At 44.1% G+C, this 19,179-nt stretch overlaps 1 protein-coding gene across 4 annotated transcripts in view; it reads right to left on the bottom strand.

Moving 5' to 3' along the window:
* LOC126335213 (phosphatidylinositol N-acetylglucosaminyltransferase subunit Q) overlaps positions 1-19,179 on the bottom strand; it is an 87,484-nt gene that overhangs the window by 44,800 nt on the left and 23,505 nt on the right. For all 4 annotated transcript variants that reach the window (XM_049998232.1, XM_049998233.1, XM_049998234.1 and 1 more), the window contains exon 4: positions 7,817-8,009. In XM_049998232.1, the coding sequence (XP_049854189.1) occupies positions 7,817-8,009 (193 nt within the window). The remainder of the gene's footprint in view (positions 1-7,816; positions 8,010-19,179) is intronic.

The following is a 19,179-nucleotide window of genomic DNA, read 5'->3' as shown; positions in this document are numbered from 1 at the left end:
TTGAACTGGGCTGGATTATTAACAACAAATTTCATAAGTGAATATATATACTGTGAGGTTACTGTGAGGATCCCTAGATCCTTAAATAGATGTCTGCAAGATGACCGTGGGTGGGCTCCAGCAATTCTTCTGATTACACATTTTTGAGCAATGAATACTTTTCTACTCAACGATGAATTACCCCAGAATATGATACCATACGAAAGCAGTGAATGAAAGTAGGCATAGTAAGCTAATTTACTGAGATTCTTATCACCAAAATTTGCAATAACCCTAATAGCATACGTAGCCGAACTCAGACGTTTCAGCAGACCATCAATGTGTTGCTTCCAGTTTAACCTCTCATCAATGGACACACCTAAAAATTTTGAAAATTCTACCTTAGCTACAGACTTCTGTTCAAAGTCTATATTTATTACTGGAGTTGTGTCATTTACTGTACGGAACTGTATATACTGTGTTTTATCAAAATTTAAAGAGAGTCCATTTGCTGAGAACCACTTAATAATTATGTGAAAAACATCATTTTCAATTACATCACTTAGTTCTTGGTTTTTGGATGTTATTACTATACTTGTATCATCAGCAAAAGAACTAACTTTGCATCTTCATCAATATGGAATGGTAAGTCATTAATGTACACTCCTGGAAATGGAGTGTACATACCATACTTGCTCCGGACACTGTGAGAGGGCTGTACAAGCAATGATCACACGCACGGCACAGCGGACACACCAGGAACCGCCGTGTTGGCCGTCGAATGGCGCTAGCTGCGCAGCATTTGTGCACCGCCGCCGTCAGTGTCAGCCAGTTTGCCGTGGCATAAGGAGCTCCATCGCAGTCTTTAACACTGGTAGCATGCCGCGACAGCGTGGACGTGAACCGTATGTGCAGTTGACGGACTTTGAGCGAGGGCGTATAGTGGGCATGTGGGAGGCCGGGTGGACGTACTGCCGAATTGCTCAACACGTGGGGCGTGAGGTCTCCGCAGTACATCGATATTGTCGCCAGTGGTCGGCGGAAGGTGCACGTGCCCGTCGACCTGGGACCAGACCGCAGCGACGCACGGATGCACGCCACGACCGTAGGATCCTACGCAGTGCCGTAGGGGACCGCACCGCCACTTCTCAGCAAATTAGGGACACTGTTGCTCCTGGGGTATTGGCGAGGACCATTCGCAACCGTCTCCATGAGGCTGGGCTATGGTCCCGCACACCATTAGGCCGTCTTCCGCTCACGCCCCAACATTGTGCAGCCCGCCTCCAGTGGTGTCACAACAGGCGTGAATGGAGGGACGAATGGAGACGTGTCGTCTTCAGCGATGAGAGTCACTTCTGCCTGGGTGCCAATGATGGTCGTATGCGTGTTTGGCGCCGTGCAGGTGAGCGCCACAATCAGGGCTGCATACGACCGAGGCACACAGGGCCAACACCCGGCATCATGGTGTGGGGAGCGATCTCCTACAATGGCCGTACACCTCTGGTGATCGTCGAGGAAACACTGAATAGTGCACGGTACATCCAAACCTTCATCGAACCCATTGTTCTACCATTCCTAGACCGGCAAGGGAACTTGCTGTTCCAACAGGACAATGCACGTCCGCATGTATCCCGTGCCACCCAACGTGCTCTAGAAGGTGTAAGTCAACTACCCTGGCCAGCAAGATCTCCGGATCTGTCCCCCATTGAGCATGTTTGGGACTGGATGAAGCGTTGTCTCACGCGGTCTGCACGTCCAGCACGAACGCTGGTCCAACTGAGGCGCCAGGTGGAAATGGCATGGCAAGCCGTTCCACAGGTATACATCCAGCATCTCTACGATCGTCTCCATGGGAGAATAGCAGCCTGCATTGCTGTACTAGTGCCGACATTGTGCATGCTCTGTTGCCTGTGTCTATGTGCCTGTGGTTCTGTGAGTGTGATCATGTGATGTATCTGACCCCAGGAATGTGTCAATAAAGTTTCCCCTTCCTGGGACAATGAATTCACGGTGTTCTTATTTCAATTTCCAGGAGTGTATATCAAGAACAGTAAAGGACCTAAGACCGAACCCTTTGGGACCCCGTGCTTGATAGTCCCCCAGTTTGAGGAATCAGCTGTTGTATTAACATTACATGAAACACTTATTTCAACTTTCTGCATTCTTCCAGTTAAGTATGAATTAAACCATTTGTGCACTGCCCCCCTCATACCATAATGATTTACCTTATCTAAAAGAATTCCATGATTTACACAGTCACAGGCCTTTGAGAGATCACAAAAAATACCAATGGGTGATGTCCGGTTATTCAGAGCATTTAATATTTGATCAGTGAAAGCGTATATAGCATTTTCTGTTGAAAATCCTTTCTGAAAACCAAACTGACATTTTGTTAGTACTTTATTTTTATATATATGGGAGGCTACTCTTGAATACACTACTTTCTCAAAAATTTTTGATAGAGCTGTCAGAAGAGAGATTGGGCAACAGTTGTTGACATCCGACGTATCCCTCTTTTTATGCAAAGGTTTTACAATGGCATATTTCAGTCTATGTCTTTATGTACAGAGTGAATAGTATGGGGGTACGCTGCAACCCCGTGTTGAGTTACTGCTTCCCTTTCAGAGCTTTCAATTATTATAATTTCAGTCTGGTTTCTATACATGTTGTAGATAACCTGTCCCTCCCTGCATTTTTAGACCTGACAACTTAAGAATTTCAGAGTGTATGCCAATCAAAACTATCAAAATCTTTTTCTAAATTTACAAAAATGATAAATATGGGTTTGCCTTGTTTCATTCTGTCTTCTAAAATAAGTCTTAGTCTCAGTATTTCTTCACATGTTTCTATATTTCTCTGAAACACATGCTGTCTTGCCCCAGGTTGCCTTCTATCAAAATTATTCCATTGTTCTGTAGATCTACATCTACATCTACATCTACATGACTACTCTGCAATTCACATTTAAGTGCTTGGCAGAGGGTTCATCGAACCACAATCATACTATCACTCTACTATTCCACTCCCGAACAGCGAGCGGGAAAAACGAACACCTAAACCTTTCTGTTCGAGCTCTGATTTCTCTTATTTTATTTTGATGATCATTCCTACCTATGTAGGTTGGGCTCAACAAAATATTTTCGCATTCGGAAGAGAAAGTTGGTGACTGAAATTTCGTAAGAAGGTCTCGCCGCGACGAAAAACGTCTATGCTGTAATGACTTCCATCCCAACTCGCTTACCATATCTGCCACACTCTCTCCCCTATAACGCGATAATACAAAACGTGCTGCCCTTTTTTGCACCCTTTCGATGTCCTCCGTCAATCCCACCTGGTAAGGATCCCACACCGCGCAGCAATATTCTAACAGAGGACGAACGAGTGTAGTGTAAGCTGTCTCTTTAGTGGACTTGTTGCATCTGCTAAGTGTCCTGCCAATGAAACGCAACCTTTGGCTCGCCTTCCCGACAATATTATCTATGTGGTCCTTCATGTTAGTGTTTTGCATCTAGCAACTCTAAAATGGAAGGCAGTTCAATATGTCTTGCAAATGTGTAAAGTCTTTGACAACTTTTGCTTTTAGTCAAGTAACTTTGAAATCACAAATGTGAACAATAATATTAAATGATTAATTATGGGTTCCATGGGATACTTCACTATGTTTTGTATTGATGTAAAATGAGTCAATGTGCAGCTTATTAAATAAATTTGTGTATAATTAGATAAGTGATTACAGATTTTGGCAGTAACTCTTTCTGAGCCTAAGTAATGAAAACTAATGGAGGTAATTTTTCAACAATGATCAGTAAGCCAAAGATAATTTTTTCAACAATGATTAGTAAGTCCTACAGCTTTTGACTATGGAAACCAGGAAAAATCCTTTACATAGGCCTACATTCTTATGAATAAGGTATGAGAGCTTTGAAATAAGTGAAATTACAAGAGGTAGAGTATTGAAGTGTACCATTTAAGGTGCACTGACAACATTGTAACAACGCAACATAGTGATATAGATACAATGTATACTGAAAAACTGTCAGGGGGTTGTGCGGCATTTGTTTGTGTTGATGACTTGACAGATAACTTGACATGGCAATAAAGAATGCACACTAGCTGCCCAAAGTGTGGATCAAGTCACCCATAATGGTTTATGGTATCACCTCTCACTGCTTGTCCCTGCAGTTACAAGCCCTTTTCTTAGTCTATTCATGAATTTGCTGAGTGCATTCCAAGTAAGGAAGGAAGGAAAGAAGGATGATTAGGTTTTCATACCTAACAACCCTTATGAGAAAAGAGAAGTGGCTGTGTGAATATCAAGTGCTCAGGTTGAAAACCAGTACAAAACAAAGAATAGAGGCTACACAAGGGAAATTAACTTGAAAGCTATGTTTTAGAAATGGAAGAGGAAGTAGATAAGATATGATACTGGGAGATATGACACTGTGAGAAGACTTTGACAGAGTACTGAAAGACTAAAGTTGCAAAACGGCCCCTGGAGTAGACAACATTCCCTCAGCACTAGTGATATCCTTGGGAGAGCCAGCCATGACAAAACTATTTCACCTGGAGTGCAACATGTATGATGGTTAATTGTATACAGGAGAATGGAAAAAGTGGTAGAAACCAACCTTAGGGAAGACCAGTTTGAGTTCCAGAGAAATGTTGGAACATCCAAGGCAATACTGACCCTATGGCTTGCAAGACAAACCTACATGTATATAACTTTTGTAGACTTAGAAGTAGCTTTTGACAATATTAACTGGAATATGTTCTTTGAAAGTCTGAAGGAATCTGGGGTAAAATACAGGGAGTGAAAGGTTATATATAACTAGAACAGTAACCAAATAGCAGTTATAGGAGTTAGAGGGTATGAAAGGGAAGCAGTGGACTGCAACCCACCCCCAGTGTTAATCAACCTCTACATTGAGCAAGCAGTAAAGGAAATCAAAGAAAATTTGGAGAAGGAATTTTAAAGTTCAGGGAGAAAAAATAAAAACTTTTAATTTTACCAATGACACTGTAATTCTATGAGAGCGAGAGAAAGGAGTTGGAAGAGCAGTTGCAGAGAATGGACAGTGTCTTGAAAGAAGGATATAACATGAACACCAACAAATGCAAAATGAGGGTAATGGAATGTAGTCAAATTAAATCAGGCAGTGGTGAGGGAATTAGATTAGAAAATGAGATGCACAAAGTAGTAGACCAGTTTTGCTGTTGGGCAATAAAATAACAGATGATGGCCCATGTTGAGAGAATATAAAATGTAGGCTGGTAATGGTAAGAAAAGTATTCCTGAAGAAGAGAAATTTGCTAATCTTGAATACAAATTTAAGTGTTAGGAAGTCTTTTCCGGAGGTAATTTGCCTGAAGTGTAGCCTTTTGTGGAAGTGAAAGGTGGGTAACAAGCAGTTTAGAAGAGAATAGAAGCTCTTGAAATTTGTTACTACAGAAGAATTCTGAAGATGAGATGGGTAGACTGCATAACTAATGATGAGGCATCGAATAGAACTAGGGAGAAAAGAAATTTGTGGCTCAACTTGACTAAAGGAAGGGATCAGTTGATAGGATACATCCTGAGACAGCAAGGAATCATAAGTTTAGCACTGATGGAAAGTGTCTTCAAACTGAAGACCACACCCCAACAAAACAACCCTGATAACAATGAGAAGTAAGTGTGGATTGGGAAAGGAAATTAGTCATGGCATTTCAAAGGAACCATCACAGCATCTACCTTGAATACTCAAGGGAAATCATGAAAAACATAAATGCAGATGGCTGGAGGGAGATCTGAGCCACTATCCTTCCACATTTGTTCAGTTGGATTAATTCCAGAGAGCAAGTTGCCACTCTTTACACAGAAAGTTCTTGTGCTGCTATCTTCATCCATCTAGAGAAGCTCATGTTCATGAGAATCATACACTCACTGTTGTAGGATGTCGTCCCTGTAGACTGCAGTTGTCACAGCATAGTCAGGAAAAGTGTCAGTGGTGTATGTGGTCCAAACATGATTTTACTACAGATGAGATCAAAAGTACACCCATACAAAAGGTTTGTAATGTGCTACAGGAAAACACCACACGAACAGACATTGAGGACCACCCTTAGGTTAGACTGTGACACCTAAATGAACTGGGAATTACCCCATTCGTCCAGGGTCATCCCATGATAGCAAAGTTCCAGACTGCTAAACCCACATAGTACAATTTTGTTAAGGGAAATCATCCGATGGCTCCTGCAGGGCTTTGGCTACCTACCATCATGCACAAAAGTGAGGAACATCCTACACACAAACCTTCCCACCCCATCTACAGTGGTATTCCTCTCTGCACTCAATCTATGCACTATCCTGATCCATCTCTATGCCACATTGACTCCCAACTCTCTGACACAAGTGCCACATCTGTATGGAAGGCTAAGGTGCAAGAGCTTTCCTGTTCACCCACCCAGCACATCCTACTCCACTTCCAGCACAGGGTTATCCTATTGTACCAGAGGCATGGCGAAATGTGAAAGCAGCCATTTCATATACTAGCTCTGATGCAACTTCTGCACAGCATTTTACATGGGCATGACAACCAACTATCCACCAGAATGAGTGGCCACCGCCAACCTGTAGCCAAGGGCAGAGCTGACAGACCAGGGGCAGAAAAGCTTTTGAGAACAACATGCTCAATTTGAATGGCTGTTTCCCACCCTTTGACATCTGGCTCCTTCCCCCTCCCCCTCCCCCTCCCCCGCACATGCTCTTGTGGCTATGTAGATGGGGCTTATCTTGCAACATTTCTTTCATTCTTATGATTCTTCTGGACACAATCTCTGCTAACCCCCTACCTCACATCTACCTCCAGCTTTCCCCAGGCCACTAACTTCACTCACCCATGCCAATCCAAGCCATTGGCCACCCTTCCGCGCCCCCCCCCCCCCCCCCCGCCTCCTTTCTTTCCCTTCTCACCCACTCCACCTGGCACATCCCATCATTCCTGTCTATGTTATTACCTTTACCCCACATTATTTACATTATGCTAGAACTCTTCACACCATTTTTACTATAATTCTTGTATAGAGGCTTAATTACAGCATATTCCATTTGATCAAGAGATGTTAAAATGAAAATGACAGGTTACACAACAAATTTATGATGTTACTAAACACAAAAGAATAGTTTTAATTTAACTTTACTAATATTTTATATAGTTAATGCTATGTGTTACTTCTAATAATGTGAGTGCTACTTAAGATTTTTGTAAAGACTGGTCACAGGTATTCCACTGTAGCATTGTCCAAAACCGACAATCCCACAATACTACCAACAGATATAAAGTACTTCATAAAAAGGCTGGCCACACTAGACATATTTGATACCAACGTATCGAGTACCATTTTAGCTACTTGTTCCTTCGATTTTCTTTCTCTTTCAGTTTCCCCTTTCATTTTATTCCATATTGCTTTTATTATGTTGACTGGCATGACTACCTTTTTTCTATTTTAAAATACCTTTGGTTATTTTCTTCAATATTCTGCAGTATGGCTCATAATGAGCTCCAAAACCAGCATTACAACTACTTCTGATGGACAGAATGACTGATCCTGGCAGGTAGATACAGTATTTTTTATGTCTGACAATGTAGCTTCGTCCCTAGAAAATCCAAGAATGTTCATGTTTATGCAGAGTTTTGTTAGGCCTCATTTATTTTTTGGGGTAGCAGTTTTGAAACAAAATATTAAGCTTAATCATATAACAACAAAAATGTTAAGAAAGAAGATAGAGACAAGGTAGAGAGAGAGAGAGAAACATAAAATCTTGATTAACTCTCTATCAACTGCTTAAATTCCATACCGTTGTGAAGACAACATAGTACATCAGCGTTGTTGGGAGAAGGAAGAGCAAAATGGTGAATGCCAGAGTTCCAACAAAAAGTTGATCATTCGAATATTTGCAGGAATCAACACGCTCTCGCAACGGATTCCACTTGCGGCCAAGGAAAAGCCGCCACAAAGCAACAAGACCTGACAGTTGCACACTGTAGAGCCTGAAAATAATACAAGTTTGTGTTTTCGTGTTTGTGAATATCAAACACACAAAATAAATACTGCTTACAAATAAAAAAAAAGTTTTTTGTGGGTGTGTATATATAACAAATGAAAAACAGAATATGCAAAAGAAATCATAGAAATTTCAAATCCAGAATGCTAATTGTATTAGTGCTAAATACTCCAGTGATTCAGGTACTTTTTACATGGTCTTCTTTCTTTTCTTGTTTTGAGAATTATTGTCTTTAACCCATTGAAAATAAAAGAGGAGGGAGGTGTGGGGGGAGGAAGCTTAGTTGTACTAATGTTCTGACAAGATGACAAGATAAGGGAGGAACTGAATAAGGTTGTGAATGACATCCAGAAACTGTCACTGAATACTGATCTGGAAATTGGCTCTGAAAGAGTCAAAAGCTGTGTCAAATATACTTCATCTTCCTCAGCCTATCACACACATTACATTATTGCCCAAAAGCTTCATCTAGTGTGTGTGTGTGTGTGTTTGAGGTTTACGGGCGCTAAACAGCGTGGTCGTCAGCGCCCAAGCGCATAGAAACAGGAACACAGGCGGTGAAGGGACGAAGACGGACGCCGAACAAGGAGAACGGCTAAAAGACACAGGCCTGACGCAGTTCCAAATGCGCACATACAGAGGCAAAACAAGAGGAGAAGAAACACACTAAAAAAGGAAAGGAAACACAAGGAAAAGAGAACAGATACCGAAGTGAAACAAGGAGGTAATCGTGACTGGCGGACCTCTTACCTAAAAACTGGGTGAGCCAGTCACCCAGCAGCACATTAAAACCTTCTCCCTAAAATCCGAGGCAACAGATTGGACAGGACACAAAACCGTAAAACCTTAACCACAGTCGCTGCGTCATCTTGCAAAATAGAGGGCAAATCCGGTGGCAAGGAAACCACCGCCCTCTGGTCAGAGAATAAAAGACAGTCAAGTAAAATGTGGCGGACAGTAATCTGGACGCCACAAGCACGGCAGATTGGGGGGTCCCCCGCCGGAGTAAAAAACCATGCGTGAAGGGACTATGTCCAATGCGGAGGCGAGTGAGGAGAACCTCATCCCGCCTGTATGACTGGTAGGACGTACGCCATGGTCGCGTAGTGGCCTTTACCAGACGCAGCTTATTGTCAGAAACTGCCAACCACTCCTCTTCCCATTGATGCATAACACGAAAACGCAAAAGGGAGGTTACAGCATGGAGGGGGACGGCACATTCAACAACGTGAGGGAGGGAACATGCATCTTTGGCAGCCACATCCGCCAGTTCGTTTCCCCTAATACCCACGTGCCCCGGCTCCCAGCAGAAAGAAACCTCATTCCCCTGCCGTTGCAGGTGGAGTAGGGCATCATGGATGTTCTAGACGACCGTATCCGCTGGGTACAAGTGTTGAATGGTCTGAAGGGCACTCAGGGAGTCAGAACAGATGAGGAACTTAATACTGGGAACACATCTCATCTGCTCCAATGCCCGCAATATTGCAAACAATTCGGCATCGAGGATGGTATACACCGCAGGAAGCCGTAACTTGACGACTCGATCAGGGAAAACAACAGCACAACCAACAGTGTCCCCCTGTTTAGAGCCATCTGTGAATACAGGTACATGGTCCGGATGCTGGTTTAAAATATCGTAAAATAAGGAGGTAAAAACAAACGCCGGAGTGCAGTTCCTCCGGTTCTCCGACAAGTCTAAAAGGATGCTGGGCCTCTGGAGCAACCAGGGAGGCAGGCGAGTAAAACCTTGTCGTTGGGGGGCCACACGCTCCACACCAAGGGACTCAAGCAAATGCTTGGCACGAATCCCAAATGGTTTTGTTGCCCTGGGACGACTGGAAAAGAGACATTCCATAGGCGGTCGGGCAACGGTAGGGTATGCAGGGGAGGTAGGACAGGCAAGGAAATGACACACCCGTCGCACCATGAGGAGTTTCCGCCGGATGGCGAGCGACGGTTCCCCTGCCTCAGCACACAGGCTGGGGATGGGACTGGTACGGAAGGCACCAGTGGCCAGCCTGATACCCTCATGGTGTACTGCGTCAAGGATCTTCAGATACGAAGGCCTTGCTGACCCATACACGGTGCAAGCATAGTCAAGACGCGATCGGACGAAAACCCTATAAAACTGCAGCAGACGCGCCCGATCTGCTCCCCAGGACCGATGGCTCAGACACTTCAAAATATTCAGTGCCTTCAGGGCCCGCACCTTGAGGTCTTTAAGGTGAGGCAACCACGACAACTTGGAATCAAAAGTGAGGCCCAGGAACCTCACAGTGTCTCTAAAAGGAAGAACGGTGTCCCTCAGACGCAATTCAGGGGAGGTAAAAAGACGCCGAGAACGATTAAAATGAACACACACAGATTTGTCTGCAGAAAAGGTAAAACCCGTCTTTGCAGTCCATGCCTCTAAGCGCTTTATCGTAAGCTGTAACTGCCGACTAGCACTGACAAGACTGGAGGAAGAACAGAAAACAGCAAAATCGTCCACAAACAAGGAGCATTGGGCAGGACTCTGGATAGTGGACGTGATACTGTTAATAGCAACGGCAAAGAGGGTGACACTTAAAACGCTGCCCTGAGGAACACCATTCTCCTGCACGTACAAATCCGATAGCACATTACCAACCCGATACCGAAAGAGGCGGTGAGAAAGAAAGGACCGAATGAAGATGGGGAGATGGCCACGAAAGCCCCACTCATGGAGTTGACTGAGGATAAGGCGGCGCCAAGTAGTGTCATACGCCTTATTAATGTCAAAGAAGACCCCTAGACAATGCTGGTTACGTAGAAAGGCCTGCTGGATGGCGGCCTCAAGCAGGGTCAAGTTGTCTATAGTGGAACGACATCTCCGAAAGCCACACTGAGAGGGGCTAAGGAGCTGCCTGGTCTCGAGCAGCCAAACCAGGCGGCGGTTGACCATGCGTTCCAACGTCTTCCCAACACAGCTCGTCAAGGCAATACTCCGATAACTACTGGGATGCGTTCGGTCCTTCCCTGGTTTGAGGAGGGGAATCAAAATTGCCTCCCTCCACGAGTCAGGGTACGTGCCAGATAACCATATCATATTGAAACAGTTCAGGAGAACTTCCTTGGATGGCAGCGACAGGTGCCGCAGCATGCTGTACCGGATTTGATCATGACCAGGCGCAGTATCATGAGCCACAGACAGCGCAGAATCCAGTTCCCACATTGTGAAGGGGCAGTTATAGGGTTCAGAATTTAGAGACCGGAAGTCCAAGTGACCCCTTTCGACGGCAGTGCGGTAGCGGCAGAAATCTGGATCACAGTTAATAGTGGCGGTAGATTCCGCAAAATGCATGGCCAATGTCTGGGCAATGTCTCTCGGCGCCGTGAGGAGACATCCCTGATGCAGCAATGCCGTGACAGGTAGCTGGCTGAGTTTCCCGGAAATCCTCCTGATGGCTTCCCATACTTTCGTAGAACTAGTGAAGCGAGAGATGGAATTCAAGAACGATTGCCAGGACCGTCGTTTGCTCTCTTTAATCACTCGCCGCGCTCTGGCCCTTGCCACCCGAAAGGCCGCAAGATTGTCAGCTGAGGGACGGCACTTGAAGCGGCGCAGTGCTGCACGGCGGGCGCGGATGGCTGAGTGGCACTCAGTGGTCCACCAAGGGACAGGACGCCTCTTGGGATGACCGGATGATCGTGGGATTGACAATTCAGCAGCATGAGAGATCACGGCTGCAACATGGTCTACCCATTCGTGGACGCTGGCACGGTGTTCCAAAACAGCCAGTTGGCTGAAAAGTGTCCAGTCAGCTCTGCAAAGGTGCCACCGGGGCGGCACTGGTAATGCCACAGCCTCATCCAGGAGGCGAATCCAGAGGGGGAAGTGGTCACTAGAATGGAGGTCAGCTGCAGCCTCCCACAGAGCAGAATCCGCAAGTGCTGGAGAGCAAAAGGAAAGGTCAATAGCCGATGACGATCCGGAAGCAGTACAGAAATGAGTGGGAGCACCAGAGTTGAGGAGGCACAGTTCTTCAGACATCATGACGCTTTCCAGAATGCGACCCCTGGGGCAAGTAGTCGGAGAGCCCCATAAGACATTATGAGCGTTGAAGTCCCCCAGAAGAAGAAATGGGCGAGGGAGTTGGCTAATAAGGTCCGTGAGAGCCTCAGAGTCTATCGCATCCGGAGGTGGTAAATAAACAGAACAGACTGTGAGCCTCCGACCCACAAGAATGTCAACTGCAACTGCTTGCAAGTCGGTGACGAGAGGGAGCTCAGATGAGGGGTGCACATCACGGACAAAAACCGCAACACCACCCTTTGCCCTTTGCCCCGTCAGATCATCTTTTCGATATGCGGTATAGCCGCGTAAAGAAGGAGAATCAGTGGCCCGAAAATGTGTCTCTTGGATACATAAGCACAAGGGGCACTCTCGTATGAGGAGTTGTAATTCGGCCACATGCGTCCTGAAACCATTCAGGTTCCACTGTAATATGGGAGCCAGTGATCAGGGTGGCTGAACTTTCACCCTGCCTCTGTGCTTTGGAGGAGAGACCGTACTGGCCGGAGATTTATTCCTAGGGGCGAGAAGATCGCCCCCGGTCGACATCAATGTCCATAAGATCCGATGACGACCGACGGGAGATATCAGACAGTACGATGGCATCATCATCGGACCGACGCTGACTAGTCTCCTCAGGTGGCAGAACCTTCATCTTCTGAGGCTTTGTCTTGGGGGGCTTGGAATGCAGAGCCTTGTCAACAGTTGGAGGTTGACTCGCCTGGGCAGAAGGCGCCATATGGGGGAAGGCTGGAAGTACCTCAATGTCAGCAACCACGGCCTTGTCCGCTGTAGCGGGGAGAGCCGCAGATTGCAAAACAACCGCAGCAGCACAAGTGCACTGGCAAGCGCAGGTTTTAGTGCTAACACTAGCAACCTCCGTTTGTGTAGCAACAGTGGCCAGTTGTACCGGTTTTTTGAGAGCGGAAGCGAAAGATGTGGAAAACACAGGAGGTTGCATGGCCTTAAAGATCTTCTTGGCCTCACCATAGGGGATGCGCTTAGATGTTTTAATCTCCTGTACCTTCCGCTCTTCGAGATAGATGGGGCAGATCCGGCTCCAGACAGGGTGACTCCCAGAGCAATTCACGCACTTCACAGGCGATGAACAATCGGCTCCGTCATGGGCAGGCTGACCACATTTACCACACGTGGCTATCCCATTGCACCCCAACGTAGTATGCCCAAAGCGCTGACATTTAAAACAGCGCATTGGGTTGGGGAAATATGGCCGTACGGACAAACGTAAGAACCCCGCTTTAACATGCTCCGGGAGTCTCGGGCAACTGAATGTGAGAATAAACGAGTCAGATTTGACGAGGTCCCCATTGACTCGTTTCATAATGTGCTGCACGTCAACAATTCCTTCGTCAGCCCACTCAGATTTTAGCACGTCTATGGGGATATCCACCAAGTCCCTACATGTCACAACACCCTTACTATAGTTCAAAGTGGAGTGGAGCTCGGTCTCGACAGCGTACTCTCCTAGACAATTTGCTTTCCGAAGGGCAGCGACTTGACGGGAACTAGAAGTTTCAACTAACAGAGTCCCATTGCGCAGTCGCTTTACAGATTTCAGTGTTCCTGCAATTCCCTCAAGACCCTTGTGGATGTAAAAGGGAGAAACCCTCTCAAAGCTACCCTCCTTCCTTTTAATAATCAAAAACACATTCTGATTATCAGCATGTGCTCCGTTACTACATTCTGTTAAACCTCTAGCAACACCAGGCGCTGGAGGACTCGCAGCGCGTAGCCGCTTTTTCGATTGGGTGTGTTTTCCTACCAGCGGCCCACCCAAGCCACTGGTAGGGGGAAATGTAGAGGTCGAAGGGTCCATTGCGGTCCCACGAGCAGCTAGGGAACTAAAAGTCCGCTCAGACAGAGCCCCGCGTGCCTGAGTAAGCCTTATACAACTGGGGTGCGGCAGGTGCCCCAGAGGTTGCCCGCTTGCGACTGTTCCACCCCAACAGCCATGCATCTTCTAGGCGCGGAGCACACCGAAAGATTGAGGGGTTTTTATAGAGGTTGGCCTTCCTCGCAATCCAGGCGGTCAAGCCAAGATTACCATTCCCCGCAGCACACAACATTTCACCGCCGCGCCGTACGGTGGTCGCTGAAGCATGTCCGGGGGTTACGGTGACAGGACACTGGCGGCGCAGACCAGTCCCCAGCTCAGGACCCCGGGGTCGCCAAGCCCGTACTCAGCAAGTGAATGCTGAGCCCCTGGGGGCAGCTTCATCTAATTTTCCCTTTCAAGCCTATGTTATTATATGTATATCATAAATTACATCTACTTTTTGAGTTTCTTAGTGACTGTAACTAACCTCACAGAGCTTAAGAAACTAGTAATTATTCAGTAAACCCAAAGAAATTCCCATCATATGTAAAGGCTGCTAGTGGCATCCATGTTAGTATCCAGTCCTCATAAATGTGTATTTGTGTTAGTCCTTGTAGGGAATTACTAATTTTTTAGCTCAGTAGCTTAAAAGGTAGCCAGCAGGCTTAATTTAAAGTTATTTGTTCTCCATCCTGTAAAACAATGCACCAGCCACATTGCATCCTCAATGTGGATGGTGTTCTCGAATGTGGGGTGAGTTGGCTGACATTGATAAACAGCTGGAAATTGCCCTGACTACTGTTAAATGATTGGCAGCTGCTGTGAATCAATGTGAGAAAAGCTCCTAAATCATGTACCGGTACCATTGGAACCAAAGGTACCTCAACTATGACCTTCTCCTGTGGATCTTGTCTCCTCTGCAGAAAGTATGTGATCTGTCATCACTAGTCCACCTGACTGTGAGTGGTTTGTCAATGGTAGATCTAGGCATTCTGTACAGGAACCAGGGAGGAATCAGGTTATTATACTGCCCCCCCCCCCCCCCCCCAACCAACAAGTTCAAGGGTGTACTGTATTTCAATGAAACTGAACAAGTGGAACTCACCTCACCTGTTTTTGGGAGACCTGCTTTGTCCTGTGTCAAGAGGTGGTAAATGCAAAAAAGGTAGTGGTCTATTAATTGTCAGCAGTTCAAACATATGGCAAATGATGGTATCGCTTTGGGAAATGGCAGCAAGAGATAGGAAGGAAAATCAGGTGCACACAGTGTATCTGCCTTCATGTTGAAGAGGCTATTCCAGCAGCCACTGAGGGAAAAGGATGTGACAACTGCAGACTGTGGTGCCCATTGGAACAAATGATGCCTTTTGTCTATGCTCCAAGGTCATGCTTGGATCATTCAGGCAACTGACAGAAAAGGTTGAGAAGATCAGCCTTGTGCATGGAGTTTCAATGAAGTTCACAATTTGCAGCATTATCCCCAGATGTGATCATGGTACCCTGGTTCTGAGTTGAGTGAAAGGACTGAACCTGAGACTTTGAAGGTTCTCTGACAAGCTAGGGCTTCAGATAGAGAGATGCTGAATGAAATGCATTTGGCTGTCAAGAGAACAATGCATGAAGGCTTCAATGACTACCATAGCAAAATATTGTCAACTGATCTATCACAAAACCCAAAGAAATTCTCATTGTACATAAAGGCTGTCAGTGGCACCAACATTATTGTCCAGTCACTCATGAACGAGTCAAGAAATGAAACTGAGAGAAGTGATGCAAAAGCAGAAATGCTTAACTCTGTTTTCAGATGTTCCTTTGCAAAGGAAAATGCAGGATAATTGCTCCAACTTAATCCTTGTACCACTGAAAAGATGAGTGACACCAATATTGTCAGTGGTGTTGATAAACAGCTGAAACCATTAAAACTGAACAAAGCTCCAGGGCCCAAAGGAACCCTTATCAGATTCTAGACTAAATTTGCAGCTAAGTTAGCCCTCTTCTAACTACAATCTATTGTAAATCCCTCAAACAAAGAATCGTAGCCAGTAGTTGGAAGAAAGCACAGATGACACCTATTTACAAGAAGTGATCCACAAAACTACCGTCCAATATCCCTGACAATGATCTGTAGTAGAGTCTTAGAACACATTCCGGGTTCAAACATAATGAGGCATCTTGCACAGAGTTATGTCCTCCGTGCAAACCAGCATGAATGCTGAAAACATCAATAATGCAGAACCCAACTCATACTTTTCTCACATGACATACTGAAAGCTTTGGACCAAGGGAGTCGGATAGATGCAGTATTTCTTGACTTAAGGAAAGCATTTGATTCAATACAATGCCTACATTTATTATCAAAAGTACGATCATGTGGGGTATCAAATGAAATTTGTTACTAGATTGGGGATTGTTTAGCAGGGAAGTGTGTTGGAACCCTTGTTGTTTATGCTGTATATTAATAACCTTGCAGACAATATTAATAATAACCTAAGGCTTTTTGCAGATGATGCAGTTACATACAATGAAGTACTGTCTGACAGAAGTTATGTACATATTCAGTCACATCTTGATAACATTTCAAATTGGTGCAAAGATTGGCAACTTGCTTTAAATGTTCAGAAATGTAAAACTGTGCACTTTACAAAATGATAAAATGTAATATCTTATGACTATAATATCCATGGGTCACATGTATACGGACATGAAATGGAATGATCACATAAGCTCAGTTCTGGGTAAAGCAGGCAGGTGGTGCATTTTGGTTAATTGGTAGAATACTGGGGAAATGCAATCAGTCTGTAAAGGAGATTGCTAACAAATCACTCATGCAACCCATTTTAGAATATTTCTCAAGTTTGTGGGACCCATACCAAATAGGACTAACAGTGGATATTGGACATATGCAGAGAAGGGCAGCATGAATGGTCAGAGGTTTGTTTTACCTATGGGAGAGTGTCACAGAGATGCTGAAGAAACTTGAATGGCAGACTCTTGAAGATGGATATAAACTATCCTGAGAAGGCCTACTTACAAAGTTTCCTATAATCCCCTATGTACTGATCACACAGAGATCATGACGAGAAGATTAGATTTATTACAGTATGCATGAGGTATTTAAAAAATCATTCTTCCCACACTTCATATATGAATAGAACAGAAAGAAACACTAACTACTGGTACAATTGCATGTACCCTCTGCCATGCACTTCACAGTGGTTTGCAGAGTAATATATGTAGGTGTAAATTTAAGACTAACAAAGAAATGGAAGTATATTTACTGAACTGTACAGTTTAATGATAAAAGAGCAAGCTAAAATTTAATTGCAACCCATTTGGCATACAACAGAGTCCAAAATAAATAGTTAAATGTTCTCAAAGCAAAGAAACTCATCTCAAAAAAATAAACAACCCCAGAAGACTGCACTCATGCCAATTAAAAGGTTAATAGGGGATACAAATACTCCTACTACCCACAAATAGCTGGCAATGAAGAGTGCACTCTCTCAAGGTGGTTTGCTACATCTATTGTCAAACAATTCCATTCCTAAGAATGATGTATTTAGAGATGTGGAAGTATCCTGGCTCGTGCCTACTTAGCTGCAGTTTGTATCCTAAATGCATTCCAAATGTGTTCTGAATGATTCACATCTGGAGAGCTTGCTTGCACATCAATGCAATGGAAATCTTCGTCAGTGAGAAATTCAGTCACCAGAGTGATTGATCATAAAGAGGAAGTCCAGGGCAACTACACCTCTAAAAAGTTGCATTCATGGCTGTAGTGCATCATATATGTATCTCTGCACACTAACAGAATTCCAGTAAAGGTAAAATGCGTTTTACACCCATCCATCATGGTGCCTCCTCACACCCAGGATCCCAATGTCACCAAACTGGACCTTTCTTGTGATGTAAGCAGTACATTCCTCCATTCAATTATATCCCTATCTCGATTTGCTGACACCTCAACAAACAAGTCTTATTTGTACACTAACACTAGTGTGGTACATGCAGTGAATGTCTGGTATCCTCAACACCTGCTCTTGCACTCTGATATACGGTCTATAAGGAAGCTACAATTCATGAGGCAGCTGTATGCTTAGCAGACAATTGTCCAGAAGACACAGGTGGACTTTATTATATAGTTAAGGCCAGATATTGTAAGTCCTCCTGTGAAGTGGTCAACATTTAGTGCCAGATACATTGCTGTTGAGATGGTGTTGTGTATGAGGCTTTCATTACAGAATATGAGGACGCTACCATATAAAACGAAGGGGCAAATGTTGTCTCTGTGACAATATACTGTAAAATTCACCAAGAGACTACATTCTGGATTCAGTGAAAGTGCAAACATAACTGAAACTAACACTCTACTTTTAGTCATTTTAAATAATATTCTTATGTGTCAGAGTGTGTCTATTTCTCACACAAGCAACACTTTTCCTATTTTGGGATAAATTTTGAAAGTTATTAAAACAATAAGTTACATTTTTTCCCTCCCATTTTCTTCTTTGACTAATTATGCTGATCTTTCTAATGCCAATGTATGTTCTGTGAGTGCATGCATATTTCCTGTATTTCTACGTCATTCATTTCCCGTATTAATATTTACTTAAGAATAAAAGTAATGTGTGAACAAGTAAAAGCATGAAAAGTACCATTCAAGTATGCGATGTTCAGGGAAGTCCCACGGAAGTACAGCAGGGAAACAATTAATAAAAACAATCCATGACATAGTATGAGCAACATTTTTAGACTATTTGCTGAGAAAGTAACTTAACACGGAATAACTACACTGACAGAAATGGAAAGTGATACATCATTAAGATCTTGAATGAATGCTAGAAAATGGAAATTCTGTATTTCCATGTCTGTGGGATTATTGCTTGAAATTTCATCCTTCTGTAAGCTTATTTTCAGAGAAAAACCATGCCCACAGATGAAGAATAACATGAGTATACGATGGCTATTGGACATTCATAACATTGCTTTAACTTTAGGAGTGGAGATTGCAACACAACATAAGGAATGTTGTGCTGACTGGTTGCATAGGGTAATGGATATGGTACAGTCCTCGGACAAGTAAGGCTGTCATAAAATGACTCTGGTCCTTAATTTTATTCAATTAGTTGGTTAAAATATAATTTTTTAAATTCTATTCCTTTGTCACATAATTTTCAACACTGTATGAACATTTTCATTCGCTGTCATTTTTCTTCCTATCATTCTTTTTCCACTTGGAATTTCTGTGGATGTGAATTTAATTCCACATCATTACAAAATGTTGTA

The sequence above is a fragment of the Schistocerca gregaria genome, chromosome 2, assembly GCF_023897955.1.
Source record: "Schistocerca gregaria isolate iqSchGreg1 chromosome 2, iqSchGreg1.2, whole genome shotgun sequence".
NCBI lineage: Eukaryota > Metazoa > Arthropoda > Insecta > Orthoptera > Acrididae > Schistocerca > Schistocerca gregaria.
The sequence above is the reverse complement of the archived record's forward strand: the minus strand, read 5'-3'. Positions and strand labels throughout refer to the sequence as shown.